This window comes from Stegostoma tigrinum, chromosome 1 (genome assembly GCF_030684315.1).
Source record: "Stegostoma tigrinum isolate sSteTig4 chromosome 1, sSteTig4.hap1, whole genome shotgun sequence".
Taxonomy (NCBI): Eukaryota; Metazoa; Chordata; class Chondrichthyes; order Orectolobiformes; family Stegostomatidae; genus Stegostoma; species Stegostoma tigrinum.
The window spans coordinates 70,677,852-70,699,338 of NC_081354.1; the positions used below are offsets into that span (position 1 = coordinate 70,677,852).

The following is a 21,487-nucleotide window of genomic DNA, read 5'->3' on the forward strand; positions in this document are numbered from 1 at the left end:
TAGTCAATCTTCATTTTGTTTTAAATTTATTCACAAAGCTGCAGAAATTACAAATCCATAGGTCGTAATCCTACAAACCTCCTCCAGAGTTAATAAGTGTCTCTTTATAATCTTAAATATGTGAAATTATCTAATGAGTGAACCCCACTTGTTCATACTTCACCTTAATTCTTATAGTTAAGAGTCACGGATTTAAATATTTTTAATCAACCTGTTCAGAGATTTTATAACCCACCTCTGGAGCGGGTTGGATTTGAACTCAGATGTTCTTAATTAGAGGTAGGGACATGGCCACTGTGCCACAAGACCCCTTAAAAACTATGGATTTATTATTAAGAGCTTAAATGTAGATGATATTTCATTTTGATTACCTTCTCATTTTCTACAGGAGATACCTTTACACATGATGATATCGCACGAAACGCAATTCATTACATTCACGGTGGCACCCCAACAACTCAAGACAGGATGCAAATCTTAGTCACAGATGGAGTTACTACAGCAACAACACTGCTGGAAGTTCACATCTCAGCAATAGATGGTGACGGACCAATGCTTGCACCCGAATCTCTATTGACCATTTCAGTGCCTGCAAAGAGCTTTGAAACTATAACAAGATCTCATCTGGCATACACTGTATGTTAGCTCAATTTTTCTGACCAACAGCTAGCTCATTTTTAGCTTAATGCATTCTGTTCTCAGTATTTTTGACTCATTAAAAATCTAGTATAGTAACACATACCAACTTTCGGGAAAAATAATGCATTCCTCTACTCTGTTTTATTAGGGATAGAAGTTATAGTTTATTCTCAGAGGCTATTATAAAAGTTGCCATATCTTTTGGTTGCTAAATATGAACAGATCATCCTTGCTATGATCTTTTATTATCCTGGCCTTTATAGTGATATTTCACTTTTCCTACATGTTCTTAAAAATTTTTGATTTCTTTTATCGTCCTTTGCTTTTATCCTTTTTAATCTTGCTTTACTTTTCACTTATTCTGTATTTTTAGTTCCATTCTTCTACTTAACAAAAAGTCCTAAGGCAGATAGACCATCATAAGAAATAGCACCTTGCCTAAACTTCTTAATTAGACTCCAACCTTGCAGTCAGTCAAGAAGGTCCATGGTTAAGGGATCAGTTTAATTCTTCACCCTAATTCAAGCTGTGTATCATGAGAAATGGTCACTCTCATATTCTTGAGTGCTATTTCTTTTTTGCTTCCCTTCCTTGAAGCACAACTGCATCAAGTTTCATTACCTGACTGTGCCATCATTTTAACAAATGGATCCACTGGAACAGCCCAAACAAAGCTCCCTCCCTATTCACTCACGTCAAAATATTGTGCCCATTCTCTCAACCTGACAACCAGGAAAGGTCACTCACTATGTGGAGGACTCATGGATCGAAATCCACATGCACAGTTGAAAACCTTCCTATATGAATGCTATGCCTGATGATGATGCTATACTATCTCTTCAATGGCTTTCCACTTCAATGCTTTATGCAGTAGTTGTTGAACACAGGATAGTACAGCACAGGAGCAGGCCCTTCTGTCCACCTTGTCTGTATAAACTAATTCCATCTGTCTGCACATTGTCTGTATCCCTCTATTCCCTGCCCGTTCATGTGCCTGTCTAAATACCTCTTCAGTGTTGATATGGTATCTGTTTCTGTCCCCATCTCCTGGCAGCATGTACGTATCACACTATGGTTTTAAAAAAAATTACCTCGCACATCTCCTTTAAAATTTCCCCCTCTCACCTTAAATCTATGCCGTCCAGCATTTGACATTTCCACCCTGGGAAAAAGACTCACTATCCACCCTATCCATGCCTCATAATTTTATATAGTTCCATCTGGTCCCTCCTCGTCCAGCATCACTCTAGCAAAAACAGTTCAAGTTTGTCCAACCTCTCCTTGTACCTAATAGACTCCAATCCAGACAGCATTCTGGTACACCTCTTTACATTCTCTATGAAGCCTCCACATCTTTCCTGTCATATCAATACCGCAACTGCACTTAGTACTCCAATGTGGTCTAACTAAAGTTTTATACAGCTACAACATGACTTGCCAACTGTTATACTCAGTGCCCCAACTAATCAAGGCAAGCATGCCATCTGCTTTAATTACCACCTTATCTACTGTGTTGCCATTTTTAGGAAGCTATGGACTTGCTGTCCAAGATCCCTCTGTACGTTAATGCTGCTGAGGCTCCTGTCATTTACTGTATGTTTTCCTCTTGCATTTGAGCTCCCAAAATGCATTACCTCACATTTGCCCAGATTAAGTTTCACCTATCATTTCTCCACCCAGCTTTCCAAATATCCACAGTTATGCCAACTTTCATGACATCTGCAAGCTTCATATTTAGGCCACCTACATATTCATCCAAATTATTTACAGATGTTTCAAAAAAGAGGTCCGAACACTGAACTTTGCAGAACATCACTGCTCACAGACCTCCAGTCAGAAAAACACCCTTCCACAACAAAATTGTATTAAATGTGAGGTGTTCCATTTTGGTAAGGCAAACCAAGACAGGAATTGCACAGTTAATGGTCGGGCTGTGGGGAGTGTTGCTGAACAAAGAGACCTAGTGGTGCAAGTGTGTAGTTCTTTGAATGTGGAGTCGTAGGTAGACAGGATGGGGAAGAAGGCATTTGGTATGCTTGCTTTCATTGGTCAGAACATTGAGTACATCAGTTGGAATGTTACATTGTGGCTGTACAGGACATTGGTCAGGCTACTTTTAGAATACTGCAAGCAGTTCTGGTCACCTACCGAAAGGAAGGATGTTGTTAAACTTGAGAGGATGCAGAAAAGAGTTACAAAGATGTTGCTGTGACTGGAGGTTTTGACTTGTCGGGAGGGGCCGAATATGATGGGCTTTTTTTTCCCAGAGCGTCAGAGATTGAGGGGTGGCCTTATAGAGGTTTATAAAATCATGAGGGGCATGGATAGGGTGAATAGTCAAGGTCCTTTTCTTAGGGTGGGGGAGTCCAACACTAGAGGGGATAGGTTTAAGGTTAGAAGGAAACGATTAAAAAGGACCTGGGGGGTAACTTTTTCAAGCAGAGGTCGGTGCATACATGGAATGATTTGCCAGAGGAAGTGATGGACATAGGTACAGTTACAATATTTAAAGGGCACCTAAATGGGTACATGAATAGGAAGAGTTTAGAGTGATATGCGCCAAATGGGACTAGGTCAGCTTGGGATATCTGGTTCATACAGATGAGTTACATGACAGATCTGTTTCTGTGCTGTATGATTCTATGACTGTAACTACGCTCTGTCTTCTATGACCAGCCAGTTTTGTATCCAACTCCACGTGGATCGCATGTGACTTAATCTTCCAGACCAGCCTACCATGAGGGGCCTTGTCAAATACTCTAATAAATGCTAAAACAAATCAAGCAAACAGTTCTAAAGAGTCACTAGATTCATGGTTCGCTCTGCTTTCTCCCAGTAGATGCCGTTAGAACTGCAATTTGCCCGCATTTTGAGATTTTGCTTTAGTAAATGGTGTTGATTTAACCCCTTTGAGTTTTCCAGAAATATAAACATTATTTTCACAATTGTGTAATGGGGAATCATTATAAATTTTAAAAAGGAACCAACTGACTGAACATAACATTTACCTTTTTTTTTCTCTAGGATAATAATTCTCCTAACAGTAAAATCCGGATCCAGTTGATCTCTCTGCCCATGTATGGTATTCTCACTAATCATGGTGAGGAACTGCTGGAGTTTTCAACTTTTACAATGGAAGATATTGATAACCAAAGAATCAGGTAAAAGGATTGAACATGCAGAACGTATGTAATCTACAAGTTACATTTCTTCCTGTAAAAGGAGTCCTTCATGTTGCCTACAATTCAATATTTTTAATACTCGGTAAACTTTAAGACAAATTTTAGTCCGTTGAATGATGTTAGTTGATATATTTATATTAGAAGTCCAGAATCAAAGTTAGTTGATTAAAAAGACAGACTTCTATTATTATAGAATGTGTTGGCTGATTTCACCCACCACCCCACCGATCCCAACCAGACCTCTGATCTGATAAGTTTGAAGCATATCAAGCAATTTATATTTAATATTTCAAGAAAACAGACCATTGTCCCTAAAGTCAGATTATTGTGTACAAATTTGATACCCCTGCTAGAATAAAAGTTAGATATATTCCAGGAACAATTATAGGAATGTTAGATACAATTGCCTTTCACTGAGTCAATTAGAGGCTTCAAATCAATGAAAAGAGTGCACTAAACGGAATAAAATTCCTGAAGGCTTTGCTTCAATGGTCCAGTAATTCTGGTGGTGCTAATTTTCTATTTATGCAAAAAAACCTCGCAGTGCATCAGCTATTACTGCTTTTAAACACATTATTTGAATGAAGTCAAAAACTGCATTGCTGCTATCTGCGCAACAATAGTGAATGGAATACGTGAAGTCACATTTTAAAAGTCATCTCCACGTTTGGACAGGTCAATAAATGAGGTGTGAGGTTGCTTGGACATGTAACATGTGACAATCTGTCTTTTTCTGCTCACTCTGAAAGACACATTATCCCCTTATTTGTTGATGCGTCATAACATACAAATGCAAAATTAGTGACTAGTGTGATTTTAAACACAAAAAGGTATCCAGCACCTTCAAAAAAAGCATTGTATCACACTTCAAAGTGTTAGGTTTGCAGGTTATATGCTGAGTGCACACTGGCATAAGTACCACAAATATTAATATATAAGCTGACCATTGAAGGCTTAAAAAAAGAAATCCTTCCAAAAACAGGGATTGACGTTTTTGCTGAATATAAAAATGAAGTATCTATTTGTTTGCAGGTTGATCAAGATTTTGAAATATTATCAGCATCTATGCAAGGATTGGGTTTGTCTTAAATTGACACACATCTTGCCACAGCAATCTGTTTCACATCTTTGATCCCTTGCACTCACTAAGCAAAACATGCATTCAAGGGGTGAACATTTGAGGCTGATTACTAATGCAAACACAGAAGGGTGTGGCTGGAAAAAGCAAAAACATGAAAGAAAGCATTTATGGGGCCTGCAGAATTGGGTCATCTTTTGTGTAAGGTAAACTTATATACGTTGTGGTATTAAATACATAACACAACAAGTCACAACAAGATGTGTTACCTATTAAAGTAAAAGCAATTTTGCCTTAAAAATTGTGCCCGTCATATGCTGCTGGTTCCTATGACTTCAGTAACCTCTTTTCGCCAAGAGCAGACATTAGAAGCATCTGTTAATCTGTATGTTTGTCCCAATCACTTCCTCAGGAGATGCCGGTTTACAGCAATGAGATGCAGTGGTCCTGAAAAGCTGAAGGTGATTAAACACAGCTTCACTTTGGCAAAACTATAGTACACTGTCCCGAACAAAACTTTGTGGAAGCTGGCAAGCAAATGTTTCATATATTCCTTTAAACATCCACTCCGCAGTTTCAGTGGAGATATTAATCCATTTACAATAAACACGTTACCATTTTGACTTAAATAGTATAGAATCAGATTTCCGATGTATGTATTAACCATCCACACCCAAACATCAAAATGTCTTTTATGTTCACAGTATAAAAAACACTGCTCAAAATCTACTAGAATGTAAAAACATCTCACAAATGTTGCTTCCTGTTGGCTGTTGAAAAACTTTCTTTGCTACATTAATTCCCTAATTATATGTCAAAGTCATCTTCAGGATAATTTATCTCCAGTAAATGTGAGGATAAGTTTATTTGCAGCTTTAATATCCAGTGCTATTAAAAACCGTGGTAGGTGTAGGCATTTAGCAACAGTACCTCACACACTCAACCACCTCTCTTTGGAATCAGAATTGCAGGTGGTAGAGAATATGACAAAATGATTATGTTCTCAAAGAAAAAAAATCACAGGATAGAATCATATGGGCCTGAATGATGTAGATGGTAAATAAGAAATGTGGCAGATTCAGTAAGAACTATCTCCGTGTTAGGAATAACTCATTTCAACTTTTAACAAGTTTGGACAGGATGAGACAGTTGCCAACTAAAATGGATTATTGCCTGTTAACCGCCTTATTAACTGTAAATCTCACCTCATTAATATGCAGCTTTTTATTGTACAATCCACTATGAGCAAAATAGATGCTGCAAATTCTCGATGTGGAAATCAGAGGGGGTATATGACAACTTCAGCTTGCTGCTTTTTCCGAAGGACCAACATGTTTGATACTTAGCACCAACATCTCAGCATGCTCTGTGGGCACCAGTACACAGAAAGTGGCATGATGACATGTGCCAGCCTCTAAGAATCCTTATGGCTCACTTCTGATCCACTTACAGGCTGCTTCTGCACCTCAGGCTATGTATTACAGCTGTCATTGTAATACTCCACTGAGGGTGCTTTGGACTCACAGACTAGACCAGGCTGGTCACTTGGCTGTCTTAGTGCTCCATCAGTTTGAGCTTAGCTGGATGCTGTCAGAATCCCTGCCTTACATCAGTTTGCCGTTTTTTAGCTTTCCCTTCAGTTGGAGCTTCTTGGCTTTCAGTAGTCAAAGATAATGGGAACTGCAGATGCTAGAGAATCCAAGGTAACAAAGTGTGTGGCTGGATGAGCGCAGCAGGCCAAGCAGCATCTCAGGAGCACAAAAGCTGATGTTTCGGGCCTAGACCCTTCATCGGAGAGCGATGAAGGGTCGAGGCCCGAAACGTCATCTTTTGTGCTCCTGAGATGCTGCTTGGCCTGCTGTGTTCATCCAGCTACACACTTTGTTATCTTGGCTTACAGTAGTGCTCTTTTGCAATATAATTTAGTGCAAATACAAAATTTAGAAGCTAGCCATGGTCGTCAGCTGTCCTTAGTCATTGAAGGAGGTGACCTACAATCAGTGGATCAAAGGCAGTCTCTGATACTAGTCCAGGTTCTTCGACAGGTCAGCGCCTGGATCCTTTAGTGTGGAGTAAGGAGCTGGGTGTTGTGCAGCCCACTTTGACTGCAGCCCAGTCTTGACTCCGTCTTACCTAATGTAGCTGTTTTCTCCCTGGATTGGGAGAGAGGCTGATATAAAGGGAGATAAAAGCAGTTGGTGTGGCTGTTATTTCTGCTGCAAGTGGGGAAGTGTCCCAAGTGAATGAGTAGGCAGTGCAGAGGCCATGCAGGGTTGGTGGTGCTGAGTTTGAGATAAATGATAGCGAGCGAGGGAAGATGTTGCAGGCAATAGAGAGAGCCATAGTGCATAAGCCATGATGAGAGGTGGTTACAATGTCAGGGAAGGAGTGAGTGTGAGGTATCAGAGAAGATGGTGGCATTTAGGCTGACAGAGTGGAGAATGGCATTGCATTCTTCCTTCTGTGCTGGGCATTCCTCCAGATGTCTAAGACTGCATTGACTCAGACCAGACTGGCATGGTCTGGTGTCGTAGCCTCCAGTTTCCACACTGAAAGACAAGGAAGTCCAGTCTGATCTGTCAGATTGCCAGGTCCCTGCTTGCAAAGACAATTTCCCCTGTCCGCCACATCTGGGAAGAATGTCAGGAACTGTGCAGGGCAACTCCAGAGCAAGAGCTTGCCTGGATGCGTACAGCCTTTTAAGGATGGCAGTAGCACCAGGAATGCCAGTCCATTTCAGGATATCCTGGCAGTAATGAGTTGTTCTCTGTATGGTGAATGGTAAAATGGGGCTAGATTCAGACAAAAGAGCGGGGTATTTTCTTTATTCATTTTCAGGATGAGGGTGTCACTGGCTCGGCAGCATTTATTGCCTATCCCTAATTACCCAGAGGGCAGTTAAGAGTCACCACATTATTGTAGGCTGGAGTCACATGTACGCTGGACCAGGTAAGGATGGCAGTTTTCTTCTGTAAAGGACATTAATGAACCAGATAGGTATTTCCCAACAATTGGCAACGGATTCATGGCCACGATTAGGTTCTTAATTCAGAATATTTATTGGATTCAAATTTCACCATATGCTGTGGTAGGATTTGACCCCCAGTCCCTGGAATGTTGTCTGAGTCTCTGGATTCACAATTCAGCGATAACACCACTGGGCCATCAGCTCCCCTTGTATTTCGATAATAGTACATGTTTGGTAAGATGTGGTGAGAAAACCTGCTAAACCTCATGGAAGGAAGCACTCCATGCAACTCAGCAAAACTGAGACTTAGTCAACAAAGAAAAATTCTGCCTACAGTCATTGTCATGAACAGCATAATCATAGCCCTGTATATTTATTAAAACAGCGACATTTCAGCATACTTTTGTCTTTTTTATTAAGACTAGGTAAAGCAGAAGAAATAGAGTATATGGCCGTGAAATAAATTGAATTAAGCTTAGATAGAGAAGCCCAGTGACAGCAAAGAATACAAAAAGAGAATAGATTACATGAAAGAGGAAAACAAAGCTCACTGTTAGTGATTGTATGCATTTGTCTTAACTTCAGAATTATGGTGACAAGTTAGAGGTTCAAGCTACGGGTGGCACGGTGGCTCAGTGGTTAGCACTGCAGCCTCACAGCACCAGGGACCTGGGTTCGATTCCAGCCTTGGGTAACTGTCTGTGTGGAGTTTGCACATTCTCCACACGTCTGTGTGGGTTTCCTCCAGGTGCTCCGGCTTCCTCCCACATTCCAAAGATGTGCAGGCTAGGTGGATTGGCTATGCTAAATTGCCCATAGTGTTCAGGGGTGTGTGAGTTATAGGGGGATGGGTCTGGGTGGGATGCTCCAAGGGGTGGTGTGGACTTGTTGGGCCGAAGGGCCTGTTTCCACACTGTAGGGAATCTAATCTAATCTACCACAGTGGGATATGATTATAATGTCTATTATAGAGGCAGCATGTGGGAGGGGATTACGTTGTTGGGTTGGCGTGGATGTCTACAGTATGTTCAAGGACTGTAATACAGTTCTAAAGAGGGATGATGTATTCGTGTGTTCAAAGACTGAAACTGTTTAATTAGTGTTAACGAACTGAAAAAAAAACACTAATAGTTGTTTGCTATTGATCAAAATAGTGAGATGTAGATAGAGGAACAAATATCCAGGCATTTCTGAAAATGTTAAAACAAAATGGTAAAGCAGAATTAATAAGTGACTTAATGCTGTAATATAGATTAGGGGATGAACATTGTAAAGGAAAAGGCTTATGAAGAATTTGTGAAATGTGAACTGGAGAACTTTCTTGATCAGTACATTTCTAGCTCAACCAGGAATGAAGCAGCCTTAAGTGTCGTTCTCGAGAATGAAGTAGGCAAAGAAAGTTTATTACAATGGGAGAACACTGGGGCAAATGTGGTCAGAAGGAATTTTTTTTTAAAAAAGGATCACGGCTAGACAAGGTGGACTTTGAGCCTGCCCTACTACAGCAAACTTTGTTTTAACCAGCACTTTAAATGGACCTGCACTCTCGATAAACTGGCAAAAAAATATAACTCAGATACCGAAGTTTACTGTATTATTCGCAATCTCCGCAATGTCTGAATAGTCAGTTCAGAATATGAGTGAGAAGGCTCTCTGCCAGTAAATTATATTTAAGACAAAGTTGCATTTTTATTTCTGATTTAGGCAGTAAATAAAATATAATGGTGATGTGAATTAGTGTGTGTTTTTACACTGATTATTCATGACATAGTCTTATAGCAGTGGTCGGCAAATTATTGGAAAGGGCTCTGAGAGATAGGATTTATGATCACTTACTTAGGCACAGTTTAATTCGTGAGAGTCAGCTTGGATTTGTGAGGAGTAGATCATGCCTTTCAAACCTTACTGAATTCTTTGAAGTGGTGATCAAACACATGGATGAAGGTAGAGCAGTGGATGGGGTATACAAGGATTTAAGGTAGGCACTTGATGAGGTTTCCCATGGTAGGTTCATACAGAAAGTAAGGAGGCATGGGATAGGGGGAAATGTGGCAGATTGGATTCAGAATTGGCCGACCCTTAGAAGACAAAGGGTGATAGTGGACAGAAAATATTCAACATGGTGCTCAGTTACGAGTGGTGTACCACAAGGATCTGTTGTGCATCGTCTTCTATTTGTTACTTTTGTAAATCATTTGGATGTAGGAGTAGAAGGGTGGATTAGTAAATTCGCGGATGATACGAAGGTGGGTCGAGTTGGGGGCTGTTCTAGGTTACAGAGGGACATTGATAGGATGCAGAGCTCAGCTGTGAAGTAGCAGATGGAGTTTAACCCTGAAAAGTGTGAGGTGATTCATTTTGGAAGGACAAACTTGAAAGCAGAATACAGGGTTAACGGAAAGATTCTTGGCGCTGTGGAGGAGCAGACAGATCTTGGGGTTCCTGCCCACCGTTCCCTGAAAGCTGCCACCTGGGTAGATAGAGTTGTTAAGAAGGTGTATGGTGTGTCAGCTTTCATCAATAGAGGGACAAGAACCATGAAGTTATGCTCCAGCTATACAAAACTCTGGTTTGGCCACATCTGGAGTATTGTGCCCAGTTCTAGTTGCTTCATTACTGGATAAATGTGGAAGAGTTGGAAAAGGTGCAGAGGAGATTTACCAGGATGATGCCTGGAATGGTGGGAAGGTCTTATGAGGAAAGGTTGAGACAGCTAGGGCTTTTCTCTTTAGAAACGAGGAAGGATGAGAGGTGACTTGATAGAGGTGTACAAAATGATCAGAGGTATATGGACAGCCAGAGCTTTCTTTCTAGGGTGGAGGTAAAAATTATGAGGGGGCATAGTTTTAAAGTGAGTGGAGGTAGATGTATGGGAGGTGTCAGAGGTAGGTTCTTTACTCAGACAGTGGCCTGGGCGTGGGATGCATTGCCAGAGAGGGTTGTGAAGTCAACCTCATTAGGGGCACTTAAGCGATATTAGATAGGCATATGGATTATAAGATAGGGGTGGAGGTTAGATAGACTGTAGGTTTAGGGTAAAGGTTTGGCACAATTTTGTGGGCCGAAAGGCTGGTACTGTGCTGTACTGTTCTATGTTCTGTGATTTTGTGGACCTCTTGCTCACTCGGAATAAATGATCAGCCGGTACACACTCGCTGCCATAGGTGCCAGTTATTAAACAGTTTGTTCAGAGATAATGGGAACTGCAGATGCTGGAGAATCCAAGATAATAAAGTGTGAAGCTGGATGAACACAGCAGGCCAAGCAGCATCTCAGGGGCACAAAAGCTGACGTTTCAGGCCTAGACCCTTCATCAGAGAGGGGGATGGGGTGAGGGTTCTGGAATAAATAGGGAGAGGGGGGAGGCGGACCGAAGATGGAGAGAAAAGAAGATAGGTGGAGAGGAGAGTATAGGTTGGGAGGTAGGGAACGCTTGGGAATCCTGCAGCCCAATGGTAACGCTTGGGAACCCTGCAGCCCAATGGTATCAATGTGGACTTCACCAACTTCAAAATCTCCCCTTCCCCCCCTGCACCACACAACCAGCCCAGCTCTTCCCCTCCACCCACTGCATCCCAAAACCAGTCCAACCTGTCTCTGCCTCCCTAACCTGTTCTTCCTCTCACCCATCCCTTCCTCCCACCCCAAGCTGCACCTCCATTTCCTACCTACTAACCTCATCCCACCTCCTTGACCTGTCCGTCTTCCCTGGACTGACCTATCCCCTCCCTACCTCCCCACCTATACTCTCCTCTCCACCTATCTTCTTTTCTCTCCATCTTCGGTCTGCCTCCCCCTCTCTCCCTATTTATTCCAGAACCCTCACCCCATCCCCCTCTCTGATGAAGGGTCTAGGCCCGAAACGTCAGCTTTTGTGCTCCTGAGATGCTGCTGGGCCTGCTGTGTTCATCCAGCCTCACATTTTATTATCTTGGATTCTCCAGCATCTGCAGTTCCCATTATCACTAAGAAATATTCTTAACAGGTTCTGTTTTTTCCTGTAAAATGATGTTAAGTCAAAGGACTGTGAGCTATTAGTTACTGCTTTGAGGCATCACTTGCTGTTTCTTGATGATCTAAATCTTTGCCTTGATTAAACTTGAGTTATAGTTTCTCAACATGATATCTGTAGAGTGCTCAATAACGTTTATCATATGTACCAGACATTTGATATTGATGCATTAGAATATTTGTGTGGATTAATTGATAAATAAATATCTTTTGTTAAACTTGCTATTTGCATAATTTATTTGTCTAAACAGATATACAACAGATTTTGACACTGAAGATCAACCTATCACTGATATTTTCCATTTTACTGTCTATGATGCTGATAACAATCGCCTTGATAACCAAATGTTTACCATCACCATCACTACTGCTAAGAACTACTCACCACATGTTAATGTCAGAGATGAAGTCACTGTAAGTACAGCACCAGGCTATGGTAGAAAATACCTGCTGGTTGACTCCATGCAAGATTTTTAACACTCTATTTGAATGAAATTTGAGTGAGTTAAAATTGGACCTGATATATCTGTTAACTCTGTACGCACATCTCATAAATGAATGACTTTCTTCGCGGTGTCTCTGTGTGCGTTCCAGGAATCTGCTAAATGTGATTGGTAGTAGCTAAATTTCATCTTTTACTTTTAGTGCAGGTGTTAACTTTAATGAATTTGATATAGGACTTGATTTTGATATAGGACTTAATTTTGACCAATAGTACCATCGAAAATTTTGAAGGCAGTGTTGAAATGTGATTCACTCTTCTCTTAACCTGTTTTGTGTGTCCACATTTTGTGTTCTGAGGGAATCTGAAGTACGCTTAATATCATGTTGATTCCATGGCACCATAGAGAGACATTTGATTCCTCATGCATACAAACAGGAATACAACTCCTGTTTAAGGAATTACTCTGAGATTAGTTCAAGACTAGGTGGAATGTGCAATGCACTAACTGGTTTGTCACACATTCTTAGTCACCCATAAAGGGACAGTTAAAAAGTTTACATAATTTATCTTTCATTACACCGGAATTTGTAGCTGCGATGAGTAAAGTTTTATCCATATCCCTGTCGCCAATGGCCTGTAACCATCCTGCTTTTTTGATCTGTTTTTGAAACTCCACCACCATCACCATGGCCTCCACAGGAAAAACATCTCACTCTGGAACATACAAAATTGAACTTAGAGACCCTACACTAGAACTAACTGACATGTAGTAGAATGCACACTTGACATACATGGCTCATAGTTTCATGAGAACCAATTTCACATTATCCTGAGACAACAAGGTGTAGAGCTGGATGAACACAGCAGGCCAAGCAGCATCTTAGGACCAGGAAAGCTGACATTTTGGGCCTAGACCTTCCGTCAGAAATGGGGGAGGGGAAGGGGGTTCTGAAATAAATAATGAGAGAGGGGGAGGTGGATCGAAGTTGGTTAGAGGAGAAGATAGGTGGAGAGGAGACAGACAAGTCAAAGAGGTGGGGATGGAGCCAGTAAAGGTGAGTGTAGGTGGGGAGGTAGGGAGGAGATAGGTCAGTCCAGGCAGGACGGACACGTCAAGGGGGCAGGATGAGGTTAGTAGGTAGGAAATGGGGGTGCAGCTTGAGGTGGGAGGAGGGGATAGAGAGGAAGAACAGGTTAGGGAGGCGGGGACGAGCTAGGCTGGTTTTGGGATGCGGTAGGGGGAAGGGAGATTTTGAAGCTTGTGAAATCCACAATGAAACATCAGCTTTCCTGCTCCTAAGATGCTGCTTGGCCTGCTGTGTTCGTCCAGCTCTACACCTTGTCATCTTGGATTCTCCAGCATCTGCAGTTCCTATTATCTCAAATTATCCTGAGCTGATTTCTTTTGACATGCTTCCAGCCATGCACCCTTTGCCATGCCCCATGGTGTGGTGTCAAAGAATTTCAGTTGCATTCTGGGTGATCCAAACTGGCTTCTTTGTTTAATACTTGTCCTCAAAAAGAGTGTCACAATGATAGAATATGGAAAGACATACAGTAAACATTATAAATGCAAAACTAAAACAAAGAACTGTGAATGCTGAACATCTGAAACAAAATCAGAAATTGCTGGAGAAACTCAGCAGATTTGGCAGCATCTGTGGAGAAAATTAGAATTAATGTTGTGAATTCAGTGACCCTTCTTCAGATGCTTCTGATTGTCTCCGAGATGTTATGTTCTGTAATGTGGAAACTGCTGAATAAAAGTGAGACGTACACTGTTTGCTGATAAACTACTTTGTGTTATAATTCCACAGCCCATACTGACATCACTCGGTCAATTGAAATGACAGTTGGAAGTGCCAGTCACCATCTGGTGTATTTAATTAATTATATTCTTATATTGGCTGTAGGTGGAAGAGGGAGGAAGAATACTGCTGTCTTCACACAATATCCTTGCAACAGACCCAGACACACCAGAGAAGGACCTGTTAATAAAGATAACCTCTGCGCCTGCATTTGGCTACATTGAAAATCTGAAAAGAGGTATTTTGCACCTGCCTTAAATAACCATAGATTTAAATAAGGGAACTAATGATAGCTGTTTTCTCCTATGAACATATTAAATGTGGACAGGAAGCAACCTGCTAATTCAGTCAGCCAGAGCCATATCGCGCATACATTGACCAGCATACCTGGAAGCCTTTTCTTTTCATTCACTCAGGGGCGTGGGCATTGTGGATTTTCTGTGTGCTTCTCGTCACCCTTGAAAAGTGGCAAAAAGCAGCCTTGTTAAACCATTGCAATCCATTTGGAGTAAGTACACCCAAAACACACTTAAGGAGGGACTTTAAGGATTTTGACGCAGCAATGCTGAAAGAATGGCATTGTATTTCCAAGTCAAGACATTGAGTGCCTTGGAAAGGAAATTGCTGATGGTGGTGTTCCTGTGTATCTGCTGTCCTTGCCCTAGATGATACTTTAGAAGTATCGGTGAATTTCTGCAGTACATTTTGCAGGCGGTTCACACCACTGCAGCTGAGTGTCAGTGGTTCAGGGAATGAATGTTTGTGAATACGGTGCCAACCCGGTGGCCTAATTTGTCCTGGATAGGGTCAAGCTTGAGGGGTGTTGTAAACTAGACTTATTCGGCCAAGTGAGGAGTATTCTATCACAGTCCTGACTTGTGCCTTGTAGATAGTGGACAGGCTTTGGGACTTGGGAAGTGAGTTACTTGCTGCAATTCATGCCTCTGCCCGCCCTTGTATTCATAGTATTTATAAAGCTCGTCCACCTCAGTATCTGGTCAGTGGCAATCCACAGACTATGGAATGAAGTAGAGACCTACAGTTTACTATCACAGTCAGTGATATGATTAAGTCATCCAAGACCAGTGCTTTGCTGTTGTGTTCCTGGCACTGACAGACATTTAGCAGCATTTGCATCGGGTACTGTGTGCTTTGGGTAATGAGTCATACAAAGTTTACACAATGTTGATCCTTTGTGGCGGTGATGGTAGAATGAGGTATGGAAAAGAAGCACAACTTGTGCTTTGAACAGACACCAAGCAGCAGGAGTTGTGTAAAATGAATGAGCAACAAGTATTGATTGAGCAAGTTCTTTGCTTAATCTTACAAAATTAATATAAACTGAGCCCTTGGCTAAGCAAATGAAGTGCAACAGACGAAAATTTTAAATGGCAAGACATAACCTCCTTTTATTTCACTCACTTCCCTACCCTTTTCATTTCTTTCTCTCCTTGGGCTCCATCTCCACCTTTCCAATCATTTTTCTGCCGCCACCCCAACCTCATTGCCCACAGGCAGCAGACTGGTTAGCATTGCGACCTCACAGCATCAGGGGAATGGATTTGATTCCACCTCGAGTGGATGTCTGGGTGAAGCTTTCACATTCTCCCTGTGTCTGCATGGGTTTCCTCTGGGTGCTCCAGTTTCCTCCTACAGTCCAAAGATGTGCAGGTTAGGTGGATTGGCCATGCTAAATTGCCCACAGTGTCTATGTGGAATAGCCACAGGGAATGCAGGGTAGCGGGTGTGTCTGGTTGGGATGCTCTTTGGAGGGTCAATGAACTGGATGGACTGAATGGCCTGCTTCTACACTGTAGGGATTCTGTGATAAATAGCATCTTCAACTGCTACTGGCGATGACCAGCCTCTGCCAACAGATGGAGCCTTGTCGAACAAATGACTGTGCAGTTTTTAACAATAATTTACAGTATTTTGTTTGTGCTATTGCTTTTATATATTTTAGTTTTATTCAATGGGTTATTTTATATGTATAGATAGGTATTTGGGAGCGTTCAGCATTTCAACTTTGTGTTTTATACTTTATGTTTCTGCTGAGAACGGTCATAATGTACGTAAATAAATAACAAAGAACTGGCCCTACTTTTAAAGTTCAGGGCTGGCAATTGAAGTGAGAAGGCACAAGCCCCACACCATCCCATGATAATAAAATATATCTTTTACTGACAAAATCAAAGGCTGGTGATTTTAAATGTTTTGACAGCTTGACAGATCTACTGATATATTTTCTTTTGCACATTCGTGTGTACTTTAAACCATCCTAGAGGACACCTGACCTCTCCTAAATGTCCAAAACAGTAACATACCTCTCTAAATAACTGTGACAGCATTAGATCTTTTGGTCCAATATTCTAGAGCCCGAGAGTCATTTTTGGAAATTTAGAATAGGATCTCTTTGAATACAGCTGCATTTTATATGAGTAGCCCCTTCTGTGGATATGCAAACTACAAGCTGCCATCATCTACCCACTTTCTTGCCCCTGTACAGCTGCCGTAGGCTTGGTGGATGCCAGGTTTAGGGCTGAGAGCTCTGGTATTAGCCCCAGCACCTTCATATCCAAGGCACAGAACCTTCTGACCCTGTGAAAGTACAGGACCAAATGGTTGAATTTCAGAAACTGTCAATGCAGTTAAAATGAACAACTGGATGTGAGTTTGCTCGCTGAGCTGGAAGGTTAGTTTTCAGACGTTTCGTCGCCATTCTAGGTAACATCGTCAGTGAGCCTCCGACGAAGCGCTGGTGTTATGTCCCGCTTTCTGTTTATCTGGTTAGGTTTCCTTGGGTTGGTGATGTCATTTCCTGTTCTTTTTCTCAGGGGATGGTAGATTGATTTGGAGCCAATGTGTTTGTTAATGGAGTTCCGGTTGGAATGCCATGCTTCTAGGAATTCTCGTGCATGTCTCTGTTTGGCTTGTCCGGGGATGGATGTGTTGTCCCAATCAAAGTGGTGTCCTTCCTCATCTGTGTGTAAGGATACAAGTGATAGCGGGTCATGTCGTTTTGTGGCTAGTTGATGTTCATGTATTCTGGTGGCTAGCTTTCTGCCAGTTTGTCCAATGTAGTGTTTGTCACAGTTCTTGCAAGGTATTTTGTAGACGACATTCGTTTTATTTGTTGTCTGTATAGGGTCTTCTAAGTTCATTAGCTGCTGTTTTAGTGTGTTGGTGGGTTTGTGGGCTACCCTGATGCCAAGGGGTCCGAGTAGTCTGGCAGTAATTTCAGAAATGTCTTTGATGTAGGGGAGAGTGGTTATGGTTTCTGGGCCCGTTTTGCCTGTTTCTTTTGGTTTGTTGCTGAGAAATCAGCGGACTGTGTTCATAGGGTACCTATTCTTTTTGAATACACTGTATAAGTGATTTTCCTCTGCTCTGCATAGTTCCTTTGTGCTGCAGTGTGTGGTGGCTCGTTGGAATAATGTTCTAATGCAGCTTCGTTTGTGGGTGTTGGGATGGTTGCTCCTGTAGTTCAGTATTTGGTCCGTATGTGTTGTTTTCCTGTAGACGCTGGTTTGAAGTTCCCCATTGACTGTTCGCTCTACTGTGACATCTAGGAATGGCAGTTTGTTGTTGTTTTCCTCCTCTTTTGTGAATGTTATGCCAGTAAAGGGTATTATTGATGGTCTTGAAGGTTTCCTCTTATTTGTTTTGTTTAGTGATGACAAAGGTGTCATCCACGTAGCGGGCCCAAAGTTTGGGTTGGATGATTGGCAGAGCTGTTTGTTTGAGTCTCTGCATTACTGCCTCTGCTAAGAACTCTGATATCGGCGATCCCATGGGTGTTCTGTTGGTTTGTCTGTAGGTTTTGTTATTGACAGTGAAGTGGGTGGTGCGGCATAGGTCCACTAGCTTGATGATGTTGTCCTTGCTGATGAGGTTGGTGGTGTCTGGTGTATGTGTCTTCTTCCTAGATGTCACAGTAGAGCGAACAGCCAATGGGGAACTTCAAACCAGCGTCTACAGGAAAACAACACATACGGACCAAATACGGAACTACAGAAGCAACCATCCCAACACCCACAAACGAAGCTGCATTAGAACATTATTCCAATGAGCCACCACACACTGCAGCACAAAGGAACTATGCAGAGCAGAAGAAAATCACTTATACAGCGTATTCAAAAAGAATGGGTACCCAATGAACACAGTCCGCCGATTTCTCAGCAACAAACCCAAACAAACAGACAAAATGGGCTCAGAAACCATAACCGCTCTCCCCTACATCAAAGACATTTCTGAAATTACTGCCAGACTACTCGGACCTCTTGGCATCAGGGTAGCCCACAAACCCACCAACACACTACAACAGCAGCTAATGAACTTAGAAGACCCTATACAGACAACAAATAAAACGAACATCATCTACAAAATACCTTGCAAGAACTGTGACAAACACTACATTGGACAAACTGGCAGAAAGCTAACCACCAGGATGCATGAACATCAACTAGCCACAAAACAACATGACCCGCTATCACTCGTATCCTTACATACAGATGAGGAAGGACACCACTTTGATTGGGATAACACATCCATCCTAGGACAAGCCAAACAGAGACACGCACGAGAATTCCTAGAAGCTTGGCATTCCAACCGGAACTCCATCAACAAACACATTGGCTCCAAATCAATCTACCATCCTCTGAGAAAAAGAACAGGAAATGACATCACCAACCCAAGGAAACCTAACCAGATAAATAGAAAGCGGGACATAACACCAGCGCTTCGTCGGAGGCTCACTGATGATGTTACCTAGAATGGTGACGAAACGTCTGAAAACTAACCTTCCAGCTCAGCGAGAAAACTCACATCCAGAACCTCAACCTGAGCTACAAATCTTCTCAAAACTTGCTAAAATGAACAACTCTTGAATATTTGAGAATGTGTATTAAACCTCTGCTTCCACTTCAATAGAGGTACACCTTGTGCTATAATGGCTGTTGTATGTAAGTGCTATGTTTGAAACAACATCATTAGTTTGATACTTTACACATGAGAATGCCAGGCTCCAATCCCTGGAAGGCAGTGAGGAAATTAGTGAGAAATGTAAATAAAGTGAGATTGATCTGGAGAGATTCTCATCCGTTTTCCACCACCACCACCTTTATTCATTCGTGGGATGAGGGTGTCGCTGGCTAGGCAGCACTTATTGCCCATCCCTAATTGCCCAGAGGGAAATTAAGAGTCAACCACATTGCTGTTGGTCTGGAGTCACATGTAGGCCAGACCAGGTAAGGATGGCCGTTTCCTTCCCTAAAGGACATTAGAGAACCAGATGGGTTTTTCTGACAATCGTCAATAGATTCACGGTCATCGGTCATCGTTAGATCCTTACTGCCAGGTGTTTTTTGAATTCAAATTCCATCATCTGCCATGGTGGGATTTGAATCTGGGTCCCCATGATGTTACCTAGATCTCTGGATTGACAGTCCAGCAAAAATACTATTAGGCCATCACCTACCCTAATCCTGGCAAGTCAGGAAGTTATCAATAAATGAAATAAATAATACTTAGAATTTGACAAGCATGAGTTACTGGTCTGCCGCATATATGTAAATGTTTGAAACTCTACTGAACCTGGCCTGCTTTGATCTGCCCAGAGTGGGAGAGCAGGTAGTTGAGTTGATGTTAATTTATTTTAATTTAGGCCTTAACTTCCCACTGCCCTGCTGTCCTGTCTTCCTGGAAGATGAACAACAGGATTAGTTTCCTGGCCAGTGGCCAGTCTAGCACTGTACGGGGGCAGGATAACAATGCGGATGTGTGCAAGGAAGTGGGCCCTCCCCTTGTCTCTGACCCCACCCTGACCTGCCACCACCCCACCTATAAGACCAGAAGACCATAAGACATAGGAGTGGAAGAAAGGCCATTCGGTCCATCAAGTCCACTCCGCCATTTAAATCATGGCTGATGGACATTTCAACACCACTTCCCTGCACTCTCCCCATAGCCCTTGATTCCTTCTGAGATCCAGAATTTGTCGATCTCTGCCTTGAAGGCATCCAACGTCCCGGCCTCCACTGCACTCTGCGGCAATGAATTCCAGAATTCCACAAGCCCACCACTCTCTGGCTGAAGAAATGTCTCATTTCAGTTTTAAATTTACCCCCTCTAATTTTAAGGCTGTGCCCATGGGTCCTAGTCTCCCCGCCTAACGGAAACAACTTCCTAGCATCCACCCCTTCTAAACCATACATTATCTTGTAAGTTTCTATTAGATTTCCCCTCCACCTTCTAAACTCTAATGAGTACAATCCCAGGATCCTTAGCCGTTCATCATACGTTAAACCTACCATTCCAGGGATCATCCGTGTGAATCTCAGCTGGACACGCTCCAGGGCTAGTATGTCCTTCCTGAGGTGTGGGGCCCAAAATTGGACACAGTATTCTAAATGGGGCCTAACTGGACCCTTATAAAGCCTCAGAAGCACATTGCTGCTTTTATATTCCAACCTTCTTGAGATAAACAACATTACATTCGCTTTCTTAATTACAGACTCTACCTGCAAGTTAACCTTTAGAGAATCCTGGACCAACACTCCCAGATCCCTTTGCACTTCTGATTTGCGAATTTCCTCACCGTTTAGAAAATAGTCCATGCCTGTATTCTTTTTTCCAAAGTGCAAAACCTCACATTTACTCACATTGAATTTCATCAGCCATTTCCTGGACCACTCTCCTAAACTGTCTACATCTTTCTGCAGCTTCCCCACCTCCTCAGTACTACCTGCCTGTCCACCTATCTTCGTATCATCGGCAAACTTCGCCAGAATGCCCCCAGTCCCTTCATCCAGATCATTAATATATAAGGTGAACAGCTGTGGCCCCAACACTGAACCCTGCGGGATACCACTTGTCACTGGTTGCCATTCGGAAAAAGAGCCTTTTATCCCAACTCTCTGCCTTCTGTCAGACAGCCAATCCTCAATCCAAGCCAGTACCTCACTTCGAACACCATGGGCCCTCACGTTGCTTAGCAGCCTCCTGTGAGGCACTGTATCAAAGGCCTTTTGGAAGTCTAGAGAGATAACATCTACTCGGTTTCCCTGGTCTAACATACTTGTTACCTCTTCAAAGAATTCTAACAGGTTTGTCAGGCACGACCTCCCCTTACTAAAACCATGCTGACTTGTTTTAATCTGACCCTGCACTTCCAGGAATTTAGAAATCTCATCCTTGACAATGGATTCTAGAATTTTACCAACTACCGAGGTTAGGCTAATCGGCCTATAATTTTCCATCTTTTGCCTTGATCCTTTCTTAAACAAGGGAGTTACAACAGCAATTTTCCAATCATCTGGGAGATTTCCCTGAATCCAGTGACTTTTGAAAGACCACGAC

General features: G+C 42.2%; 1 protein-coding gene across 3 annotated transcripts in view; it reads left to right on the forward strand.

The window, feature by feature from the left end:
* The window catches only part of fras1 (Fraser extracellular matrix complex subunit 1), a 446,760-nt gene that overhangs the window by 317,239 nt on the left and 108,034 nt on the right, over positions 1-21,487 (forward strand). For all 3 annotated transcript variants that reach the window (XM_059646148.1, XM_059646150.1, XM_059646159.1), the window contains 4 exons: positions 389-636; positions 3,664-3,800; positions 12,130-12,292; positions 14,237-14,369. In XM_059646148.1, the coding sequence (XP_059502131.1) occupies positions 389-636; positions 3,664-3,800; positions 12,130-12,292; positions 14,237-14,369 (681 nt within the window). The remainder of the gene's footprint in view (positions 1-388; positions 637-3,663; positions 3,801-12,129; positions 12,293-14,236; positions 14,370-21,487) is intronic.